The sequence below is a fragment of the Leucopleurus acutus genome (assembly GCF_964270905.1).
Source record: "Leucopleurus acutus genome assembly, chromosome: 1".
Lineage (NCBI taxonomy): Eukaryota > Metazoa > Chordata > Mammalia > Artiodactyla > Delphinidae > Leucopleurus > Leucopleurus acutus.
Window position 1 is genome coordinate 13,626,818 of NC_139142.1, and position 12,256 is coordinate 13,639,073.

Below are 12,256 nucleotides of genomic sequence, written 5' to 3' on the forward strand. Positions count from 1 at the left end.
GTAGAATCTAGACTAACCGTGAGGTAACAGCACCTCCTATTCTGGGGTGGCCGGCAGAGGAAAGCTGGAGGGAGATTTCATACCCTTGGTACTTTTGAGTTTTGAACCACGTGAAGTTTTTTTAAATAAAGGAGAAAAATGAACACCGGAGCCATTTACCCTTAATCCCTTCCCCATAGTAGCCAACCCAGAGATGCCTAAGGAAACAGGCCTGGCTGCCTATAAACTCAAGCTCCAGAGGCGCTAGAGGCCATGGGTGGGATTCTTTGAGCCACGGGAGAGCCAATTTGATAAATCCCTTTAGCTATATTATTGTTCCCTCAAGAACAAGCTATGTTAATATCACTTCCTTTTTTAGATGGGGCTACATGAGTCATGAGTCCCAGAATGCAAGCTAGCCGCTAGAAGCTCCTGGGGTAGCAAAGACCTTGTTAACCGGAAACTCGGTGGATCAAGAGCACTGCGAATACTTTCTCCCATTCTGAGGGTTGTCTTTCGGTCTTGTTTATGGTTTCCTTTGCTGTGCAAAAGCTTTCAAGTTTCATTAGGTCCCATTTGTTTATTTTTGTTTTTATTTCCATTTCTCTAGAAGGTGGGTCAAAAAGGATCTTGCTGTGATTTATGTCATAGAGTGTTCTGCCTATGTTTTCCTCTAAGAGTTTGATAGTGTCTGGCCTTACATTTAGGTCTTTAATCCACTTTTTTTTTTTTGCAGTACGCAGGCCTCTCACTGTTGTGGCCTCTCCCGTTACGGAGCACAGGTCTAACTTGGGCTCAGTCAGAGCCCCAGAATAGGGCTCTAGCCCAGGCTGGGCAATGGTATGAGCGAGGGAATGAGGAGGAAGATGCAGGGGAAGATACTCGAACCTTGAAAGGGTGAGTTCCTTCTAACACAGGAAAGCAGAGACGTGCAGACTAGCTTAAGTGAAAGAAAGCGAAATTAAGGCTGGTCATAATGAAGCCTTATCGGGAAGGAGAACAAAGGGTGAAACGATTTGAACAAGTCCCTAAAATCCCTAAAAATAAACCTAAACTTCTCTTAGGAGATCAAAACCGAGATCTGGCATATATGCACCAAGGACAAAGGGTTAGTAAATAAAAAAATAAAATAAAATAGAGCCATGAAAAACCTTCATGTTCAATTCTTTTGGAGATTCACAACCATGTTACAGGCTCTAAAAAGACAGCCGTTTAGATTTGTTTTATGGGAAACTAAACTGACTGGGGGTGAGGGGATATTTTTAGTGTACAATCAACCCCCAAGTTTTCTTTTGATACCTGTTGGGAAGTGGCAAGTACAAGTGGATGCAGGAATAAGTGAGGACCAAGAAAGTTATCAGGAGGGTCTTAATGGAAAAATAATAGGTTCAGGTCTTTCATTTTTCATCCTCCTTCCTGCCTCAGGAAAGAGGCAGGATCTACTTGGCTCTACTTGGCTGGAGAGTGTATGTATGATGCCATTTTGTAAAAACTAGAAAGAAACTACGGTGTATAAATATGTATGTTTACAGGTATAAAGGCAGTTATGGATGATTGTGTGTTATGATTATGATTATGTGTTACACGGTTAACACCGGCTACCTCAAGAGAGGAACTGGGGGGAGGTAGTAAAAGAATACTATCACTTTTTTTTGCACGTGTCTCTTTTCTATGCCATAATTCTGTTTTTTTTCACAATTAAAAAACAGGAGAAAAAGCATAAATCGAATGTTCTCGCTTTTGACCTTTCTCAGCACACACAGTGACTACCAAGAAATGAACGGAACCTACAAACCCTTGTGTTTTCTGGTGCCAGTCGGCGTGGATGAGATTGGAGGTGTGTATGACAACCCGGAGGCCCTCTTCGTAGAGCAGTAGCATCATTTTCCTTTAAAAACAGAAAAAGGACCAAAAGGCATTAACAGTACTCTCATAATACCTTTCTAATGCAAATGCAATAGCTAAAGGCATTCTTTAAACTCTTATTACATTATCCCGACTTTGAACATTTAGTCTTCTTTTCTTCCATACATCATTGTTATCAAAGTCTGCTTAAGTGACAAGTGGAAAACCACCTTCCAAAATGCTGAGTATTTGGTGGTAAATGAACTTTTGCTCCATCCCGTCCACGTGGCCAGCCCTGGCACTTTAAACCCCTCCCCACACTGTAGTCTGGCTCCTTATTATCTATTCAGCATCACCCATTACTATCAGGGACAACAGGAATCTTCTTGTCCAGTGTTTTCAGAGTATGGTCACAACCTCTTGCTACGCTGTGGCTACCTCGCATTAAAAAAAAAATGCAACATGGGCTTCCCTGGTGGCGCAGTGGTTGAGAGTCCGCCTGCTGATGCAGGGGATACGGGTTCGTGCCCCGGTCTGGGAAGATCCCACATGCCGCGGAGCGGCTGGGCCCGTGAGCCATGGCCGCTGAGTCTGCGCGTCCGAAGCCTGTGCTCCGCAACGGGAGAGGCCACAACAGTGAGAGGCCCGCATACCGCAAAAAAAAAAAACTGCAACAGAATAAATTAGAAACTCAAGAGTATATTGCATATTTAAGTGTAGGTTTATGAAACTCCGGTTTCAGCACTTATCAGTACAGACACGTGCAGCAGACTGAAATGACAAACGCATTTCCTACTGTGGGTTGCAGTTTAAGTTTGAAAGATGCTTCCCTTTCAAGAGACTGATCTTTCTTCATACTCTATAGACGCCAGACTTGTCACCAGCGTGTACCTGGGCTTGAGGTAAGTCTTCCCTTTTCTTCTCCCTTTACTCAAATCAGCCCTAGAGATTCCCTTCTTTCCCATGGGGCTTCCCCAGTCATCAGATTATTTCCCTTAGTTTAATTCCAGTGAGAGGGAGGGAACAGGACAGATAAGAGCTTTCCATCCGAAGCTGGAAGACCTAAGTACCAGTGTTCATCAGTTAGAAGCCATAGGACCCTACATAAGTCATTTAATATCTCTGAGTCGTTCCATGTCCCCTGAGCCTCGGCTTCTCACTTGTGGCATAAAGGATCAACCCCGTGTTCACTTCATAGGTCTGATGTGAGAATGAAACGCAGTACATGTTTTGTTAAATGTAAAACACTCCAGGTGTACATTCCCTCTACTGCTTCCATGCCTTGCTTTACTTTGCCATCTACTTTCGGATGGTTCTTGGCCTCCCGATGGTTTTCTAATTATTTCAGGAACCTAAATTCTCTCTCCCCCAACTAGAGATTCACTCAAGGCAGTAACTCTACCTTATTTCTATGGAGGCCAAAATGCTACTTAACATTTACTGATGGAAGTCAGTTTACACGTGGGAAAAAAATGAACCACTGGTTCTCTCAAATAAACAACATCCCAAATATTATCTCAACCAAATGGGGTTATTAGCATTAAAAAGTACAGGAAAGACTATACAGAGAATGAGATTTAGCTCTTGCCAGAACGAGAATTTAACCCAAGCTGGCAAATGGTAAATTAATGCAAAGCTGGAGAAATGACAGCTGTTGAGCCAATCTTCTCTCCATGTATGAGATGTGCTCCCTGAAATCTGGGCAAATTTACATACACAGTTGCCACATTAGTAGCTGACTGTAATTAAGAATAAGCCAGTTATGAATTCATGATGTAACTTTGACAAATATTTCCATTAGTTATCAATTAACAGGAAAATCATGCACTAATGTCAGTGAATCCTATCAAATAGCATTGAGAACTAATCTAAGGGGAGTCATATTAATCTTTTCACAGACAAAATGGCATGTCCCAATAAGGTCAGAGTTTAAAATGGATCAAACATGTAAAGAAATGAGGTCTTCCCTGAAGAATACTGACCTGCATATTATCTGTTAAGCTATGGGGGTGGCAGAAGGGACATTTCCCCTATTTCAAGCTGTCCCTGCACAGGGGGAGGCAAGCTAATGTCTGCGGAGCATTTATGTACCAGGCACTGCTTTAGAAGCCGCACAGAATGCTAGCACACTAAATGCCACCCAATCCAGAGGAGGCGCTATCATCCCCATTTTACAACTGCAGAATCCGCGGCTAGGAGAGCTCATGGGGACTACCCAGCTCCCCACGTGAACCGGAAGCAGCGCTTATTTGGATCACACGTGTTGGATCCTCCTCTCGCTGTGCACGGCTTCCCTTGGGCTGGACAGGGCCGCAGCTACTTCATGCTACTGGGGCAGGAGTGGGTCACACGGAGGGGAGCCCTGCTACAGCCCGAAGAGGAGAGAGACTCATCCTGCAGTCTGCTCCAGGCTGCACAGCCAGATCTGACGCTTCCCTCCCCCTGTGGATTCTCAGGGCCGTGGGAGGTGCCTTTGCTTCCAGCTCTGGAGGCCACCAAAGAGCTTCAGCATTCTAAAGCACTATGAGATAAGCCCCGGGACTGCACAGCATCCTGGAAGCAGGGATGGAGCACGCTCACTGTCTCTAAGAGGACCATGAGCTCCTGGGGGATGGGGCCGCAAGTAGTACGTGGTCAGCACCCGCCAGCTGACGCAAGTGTGACCCCGGAGACTCCTTCAGAGTTACTATGGCAGCTCCACTCTGCTGGGGGAGGCGGGGGACGTGTTCACACCTGTCACCAGGAGCTGGAAGGCTTTCCTTCTTTCCTAGCTCATGTGTTTGTCTTGCCTCTCTCACCCAAAGACTAAAAGCTGGAAGGACAAAAGCCACTATGTCTTAAAACACTTTACATTCCCTTGAGCTGTGCTTCAAGAATATAATAGATATTTAATGAATAACTCTTAAAATATTTTAAAATGAACAACTGAAAGTAATTTCAAGGCATGAGTTCAATCTCCTACAAAATATTGGCATTTTAACAAAATGTAAACTACACACATACTACAGAGTGGGGAAAGGGTCTATCAGTACTTCCCTAGGCACTTTCAACTCTGAATGAGGAACTCTGCTGGGTTTAACCTGCAAAATGCATGTGCTGGAGGCAAAGGAAGAATGGGCTTGCAAAGTGCGCGCGCATGTGCGCGCGCCAAAGGAAACAGGTTTAATTTTAGCAGTGAGGAAACAACAAAAGTAAATTAAGAACTTAAGCAAAAATAAACAGTTCTAGTCCTGTCTCCCAACACTGATTGGAGGAAAGCTGCCTACCTACTTGGGGCCTCTAGTCTATAAAATGAAGACAAAGGACCAAGTAATTTTTTGAATAGTATTAAAAAAAAAAAAGAAGGATAGCTCCATCCCCCTCAAATGCCACTGTGTCAGATCTGGGCCAGCCCAGCACTCAGTCCCTCCCCTGACCCAGGCTCTCCTATGACTCGCTAGCATATTAAGTGCAGTGTGAAAGTGCCCAGGAAACGCTGGCTGCGGGCACAGAACATGTGCCCTGCAAGGAACCCCGCACTGCAGGTCTAGCAAATCATGCCCAGGATCCAAAACAGGGCTTGCTGAATGTATTCTGGAATCAGTAAGGTACTTAGGCTAGGGTTCCAGCTAAGGGCGGGGGACAAGGATCCATCTGGTGCGACGCTTTACTGGCAGAATCTCTCCCAGGACGGCTGACTACTATTGCCGCCCATCAGCGTCTCCCACTGTGGTGCAGCTATAGCAGCCTAAGATTCTGACTCAGCCTATTCAGTGCTATTTTGTATCCTTTGCTGAAATTAGCATTCTGTGAGCTCTGTGCCTGATACTCCGGCTAGGTAGGTGCTTGAGGTCACTCTCAACAACCCTCCATTACACTAAAGTTACCAATTAGGGGTGGTTGGTAAATGCAGCAACATTTACACAAGAGCACCTAGGACCAGATAATGTATGCTTGATAGGTATCCTTTCACAAAGTGGCTCAGTGCTTTCTGCTCTGGTTCCTTTCTGGAGACAGACTGGCAAAATATAGCTTTAAACTTACAAAGGGAATGATGAACATATGCCCTCGTTTTTGGCGTAGTATCAGGAAAACAGTGGTCACTGAAAGACTCGGGGCAAACACTTCCTCCCATGAGATTCCTTGTTGCCTTAGGGACAGATACCCAAAGGGACATGCCTGAAGCAGGAGGCTACCTGTTTCCACTGCTGGTCTAGAAGAAAGATAAGGCTTTATCACTCTTTTTTTTTTTTTTTTTTTGCCGTACGGCGGGCCTCTCACTGCTGTGGCCTCTCCCGTTGCGGAGCACAGGCTCCAGACGCGCAGGTTCAGCGGCCATGGCTCATGGGCCCAGCCGCTCCACGGCATGTGGGATCTTCCCCGACCGGGGCACGAACCCGTGTCCCCTGCATCGGCAGGCGGACTCTCAACCACTACGCCACCAGGGAAGCCCTTTGTCACTCTTTTGAGTGTGACATATTTCTAGAGAAATATGATTTACAAAAATACTGAAATCGAGGCAACCATGTCTTATTCTTGTCTCAGCTAGAGAACAATTATGTAAAACGGCTCTATTAAACAGTAAGACTCAAATAAAACGGGAGTCAAGCTGATATGTATCAAGTAGGAAGTAAGAGAAAAGTTTCTCCTGTCTGTTGTTTGCAATGTCTCAGAAATTTTCCTAAGAGAATTTTCTGAGATGTCTTGAAGCAGGGACAGGTACCAGCCTCTCAAGATGACAATTTCTTGTAAAACAGTTTTTCTTTCAATCACAGCACAGTTGACCCAACAATATTCTATTTGATGCAACTCAGAATCTTATGAAATTCACAAGACCCTCTTTAAAGTGGTGGAATCCATAGGCATGTGATTACCGCACGTACAGTCATGCGTAACCGCGGACCACAATCTATCCCCCTCAGTTGGCTATAATGAACGCCCTCAAGAGAAAGCAGAAACCACATCACAGATTCAGACTTTCATGTCCAGAGCCAGAATCCTGGTACTTGGTCTTAAGGCTGTTCAGAAACAACTCCTTTTCCTCTGCTTCCTAAGTGATAGCTTCTCCCCCAGCAAAATCATCACATGTGAGTCCCTCTAAGGGCGATTTCTGAAGAGCATCCTCTGATCTATTAAAATCATATCCTCCCCTCCCCATTTCATAAAAATTGCTTACGTGTGGTGTGTTCCAAATGCAATATCCAACTTTGCCTAGGATAAAAAAGAGGTCAAGTTACTTGCTTTTTAAAAACTCAATAATATCCCTATCTATTGAAAATTAAATTAGAAAAGATTCAGGTCAACTTTTTTTTGTTTTTAAAGTTGTTACTGCCCTCTAGTGGACAAGCCCTTGATCGCCAAAGCAGCTTTTATTTTTTAATCTTTTTTTAACATTTTTATTGGAGTATAATTGCTTTACAGTGGTGTGTTAGTTTCTGCTTTATAACAAAGTGAATCAGTTATACATATACATATATCCCCATATCTCTTCCCTCTTGTGTCTCCCTCCCTCCCTATCCCACCCTTCTAGCTGGTCACAAACCACTGAGCTGATCTCCCTGTGCTATGCAGCTGCTTCCCACTAGCTATCTACTTTACATTTGGTAGTGTATATATGTCCATGCCACTCTCTCACTTTGTCCCCTCCCTGTGTCCTCAAGTCCATTCTCTAGTAGGTCTGCATCTTTATTCCCATCTTGCCTCTAGGTTCTTCATGACTTTTTTTTTTTTTAGATTCCATATATATGTGTTAGCATATGGATTTGTTTTTCTCTTTCTGACTTACTTCACTCTGTATGACAGACTCTGGGTCCATCCACCTCACTACAAATAACTCAGTTTTGTTTCTTTTTAGGGCTGAGTAATATTCCATTGTATATATGTGCCACATCTTCTTTATCCATTCATCTGTCGATGGACACTTAGGTTGCTTCCGTGTCCGGGCTATTGTAAATAGAGCCGCAATGAACGTTGTGGTACATGACTCTTTTTGAATTATGGTTTTCTCAGGGTATATGCCCAGTAGTGGGATTGCTGGGTCGTATGGTAGTTCTAGTTTTAGTTTTTTAAGGAACCTCCATACTGTTCTCCATAGTGGCTGTATCAATTTACATTCCCACCAACAGTGTATGAAGGTTCCCTTTCCTCTACACCCTCTCCAGCATTTATTGTTTGTAGATTCAAAACAGCTTTTAGAATAGCATCCAGTGAGGTTCATTTTTTAAAAAACTTCTTTTTCATTACCCAGAATGATTCAACACATATTGCATTTTTAATTACACTAATTAGAAGTGAGAAGCCTAATTTCCTTAGAAGCCAGAAAACTAGTAAAAACAAATGAGACTCTATGCAACATTTTAAAATTAGATATTTGGCTTATACAGAAATACACACACAAAGTTTTCAAAGCATACTTAAAAGAAACATTGAAAGTGGTGGCAGTATTGAGACATTATGATATTAAAAGTTTTCTTACATTTATAACACAGAAGATGCTGAAAATAAATATATTAAATCCATTTTTCATGTTTTAAAATGATATCTTTACAAACAAATGGGGGGGGGTAGGTGGGGAAGTAAAACATTTTATCTAAAATCCAGTATAGCAAGACCTTGGTTAGGCCTCAAGATGAAAAAGTTAAAATAAATAGAGATGTCAAGAATAGTTTACCAGCTAGGAATTCTGTGTATGGACACAAATCCTGTCTTCACAACTATGTAGGACTTTGGAAAATACTTGAATCTCTATGCCTCGGAAAATACTTGAATCTCTATGCCTCATCTTTCTACTCTTTGAAATGAGGGTACTGTTAGGAGATTCAGGGAGTTGTTAGGAATAAATGAGGGAAGTACACATAAAACGCTTAGGAAAAGGAGCTGCACGGGGTAAGCACTCTACAAATGGAAGCAAGTGCTATTAAAATCAAAGCGCCCCCCTGCCCACTCTCCACAGGTGGGCCTGTCTGCTGGGGGCAGCGATGGGCAACTGGAATACACAGGTGAGAATGACATAGCCCGTCTTGGGGATGCTCACGGACAGATGGCCAAGTTCACTACTCTTGTAAACTCAGTGTTCGGGCTGCTCAAAGACTGGCACACGTTTGTGTGGACTGGCTACAGAAGAGTGAGCAGGAAAGTACATTTCATGTCTTTCTTTTAAAAAAAAATTAACACAATGTTGTGTTAGTTTCAGGTGTACAGCAAAGTGATTCAGTTATATTGATACGTATATATCTCTATTCTTTTTCAGATTCTTTTCCCTTATAGGTTACTACAAAATACTGAGTATAGTTCCCTGTGCCATACAGTAGCTCCTTGTTGGTTATCTATTTTATATATAGTAGTGTGTATATGCTAATCCCAGTATTTCACGTCTTTAAATTACAAAATTAGAACAAAGGCTGCCACTCTGTAAATTGATATTTAGCTCAGAAAAAGCAATGGTCAAAATACTTGGCTTCTGAGTTTAGTTTTGTGATTTGTTGTGGGCTTTTGGGCAAGTCTAAGCACAAAAGCAAGGATGATAATAATTTCAACAGATAATATTTAACGGGTGCTTCTTTTTGGCAAATGCACCAAATTCTTTGCCCAATAACCCTATGAGATACAGTATTAGTAATTCATTTTAAAGATGAAGAAATGAGGCTTTAAGTGGTTAAGTGATGGCCCCAGAATGACACAGCTAGCGGGCAAAGAGCTGGGACAGAACCCAGGAAGTCTGAACCTGGACCACCAGGTGTGCAAAATGGGAAAAGTGTCAGCATCCACTTATTCTTTGACTTAACGTGACCCAGCTTAGTCAAATGACACTACGTTGCTAAAAAAAATTCAAAAATTCATTTTATAGACAAGATATAAAGGTATTTCAATAAGTCAGGATGGGGCAATCACCATGTCCCTCAGACTAGAGCTGGGAGCTTACGGAGGCTCTGCACACAAGGTTTGGAAGACAGGGCTCGTTACACCCTCTAGTGGCTGGCCTGAAGCACGCCACTAGGCATGCCACCACCTCTCCTAAACTTTTCAGTACATTTGAAAAACACTTTGTATTTCCATCGATTTTATCTCTGTTTTTCAGGATTCCCGTGTTATTTTATTTTCTGCCCACTATTAGTCTGATAAGTGCTATCCTACTGCAGTTTAACCTCTTCTGTTTTTGGAAACAAATGCAAAACAAGGGGATTTTAGGCAACTGCTAAGCAAAGGCATATCTTGTGTTGAAGGTAAGCTGCAAACAGGATGGATAAAGAGATGGAATAATTTAAAACTCTACATAAAGTACAGTGAGTTACATCACAGGAAAAATGTTGTGAGACAGGTTTAAAATTGATCAGGTTGAGATTTCTCACTGTTTTAATCTTTAAAAAAATCCACATACACACATAGATAATATTCTATAGCTAGAAGAAGTGATAAAACGTGAGTTGGAATTCTTTTACCTTGTATGGATGGAGGAAAAAGGACGTTAGAAGGAAAATGGAAAAGAAAAATAATTAGGTTCTATGTAATTCACTCTTGCCTCTGTACTCCAAGAGCAGAAATCCTGAGCCAATTTCACTAAGCTATTGGCCAGGAGAGAAAAGGGCCATGAAAGACTCATTCATCAAGCTCTCATGAATGGACTGACCAACTTGCTCAAATAGGAAAAGGTGAATATTACACCAGCCACTTCAGAACCACCACAGGAAGGAAATGATAAATGTTAACATTTTCTGAATTCCATGCTACCCCCTTGCCTCCCCTCCCCGCCCAGTGTGCCTGCTTCTTACACAAAATGTCACACATGAAAAGATCCTTTCAGACGTGGAGGCTAAAACAAGGAGTCCTAAGGAAACTCCAAGACTCACTGGTCACACTGTATTTCCATGAACTGACTGGAAAGTATCAGGACAAAATTATGGGAATATATAAAGAAACAGCCTTCTCGCCTCTTCTCTGCTTTGGTCCCAGCAAACCAAGCCTGTTCTGAGACCACTTAACGCCCCTCATCAGACTAGGATCACACGCAGCATACAACTCGCAAGGTAGTTTTCTAACAGGTCTGCTTCTGATCGATCTATGGGTCTCTCCAGTATTGAGTGATTCTTGTGAAAAAGAACTAAGGGCTATGGGTGAAATGTCAATGGCAGCTAATGTCACAATAGAAACTACCAGTTTTAAGCTGCCTTCAGAGAAAGAAACTGCCACTGAATTGAATCCAAAAAACCTGCTCAATAATGCTGAAACCTCCGTTTCCACAGGGACATGGACAAAATAGATACAACCAGAGGGCTGGCAGGTTGGGGAAAGACAGGGAACCCTTGATATACCAGGTACAACTGAAGAAAGTGAACGCTTGAACCTGAACGAGAAAACTAGGGGGACAAAATAGATGACTTCAGATATGAGAATCACTGACATGTGCAAGGAGATTTAGTCTATGTGGCTCCAGAGCGGGAAAATTAGGACCAACGTAGAAGGCAGAGGAAGAAGATTGTGTGTGTCAACCTGGCTAGGCCACAGCACCCAGATATTTGGTCAGATGTTGCCGTGAAGGTATTTTTGAGGAGATTAACGTTTCAATCAGTGGACTTTGAGTAAAGGAGATTACCCTCCAGAATGTTTGTGAGCCTCAGTCAGTCTGTTGAAAAGTGGAAAGGAAATTAAAAAAAGACTGATTCCCTGCAGGAAGAGGGAATGAGTCTCCAGTCGGTCTTTGGCCTCAAAATGCAACATCAGTGCTTCTTGGGGTCTCCAGCCTGCCCTGCAGATTTTGGACTTGCCACCCTCCACAATCACGTGAGCCAGTTCTTTGAAAATAAATCTCTGTCTACACACACACACACACAGACACACACACACACAGACACACACACACACACACAGACACACACACACACACACACACACACACACACACACACACACACACACACACACCCTTATTGGTTCTGTTTCTCTGGAGAACCCTGACTAATTACAGAGATATCAGGTTAACATAAAGGAAAATCTTTCAACCATGAGGGCTACCCACAAATAGGATGAGCTACCTCAGGAAGCGTTTAAGCCAAGGCTGGAGAGATGTCTGTTGGTGATGCTGGAGACAGGATTCCTGCATTAGGTGGGTGGATAGACTCAAGGTCTCAATTTCCTTCCAACTCTCAGACTAGGCATGATCTCGAAGGGCAATGAGTACCCTACCTGGCAGAGGGCAATGTTTTCATAAGGCTTTGCCTGGGCATGTAGGTGAGCCTTTGCTTCGCGTTTGTCGCCATGCACGAGCAGGATTGGTTTCTTCCTGAAAAAGAGATCAGGAGTATTTAAAATCCATCATTCATGAAGCTGAACTGGCACCCAGTTAAGGGTCGTTGACCACCGACATCTGTTTCTGGCCTGTGTGGTGACTGAGTAGGGGGCCAGCACAGGACACTGACCGGCTAACCTTCGGTGACTGGTTACCTTTATAATGGAGCCC

The 12,256-nt window shown here is 43.1% G+C and overlaps 1 protein-coding gene across 2 annotated transcripts in view; it reads right to left on the reverse strand.

Annotated features, from left to right (window-relative positions):
• The window catches only part of TDP1 (tyrosyl-DNA phosphodiesterase 1), a gene marked incomplete at its 5' end in the record, with an annotated part of 69,133 nt that overhangs the window by 49,758 nt on the left and 7,119 nt on the right, over positions 1 to 12,256 (reverse strand). For both annotated transcript variants that reach the window (XM_082841963.1, XM_082841962.1), the window contains 3 exons: positions 1,775 to 1,867; positions 6,980 to 7,014; positions 11,983 to 12,079. In XM_082841963.1, coding sequence (XP_082698089.1) covers positions 1,775 to 1,867; positions 6,980 to 7,014; positions 11,983 to 12,079 — 225 coding nt within the window. The remainder of the gene's footprint in view (positions 1 to 1,774; positions 1,868 to 6,979; positions 7,015 to 11,982; positions 12,080 to 12,256) is intronic.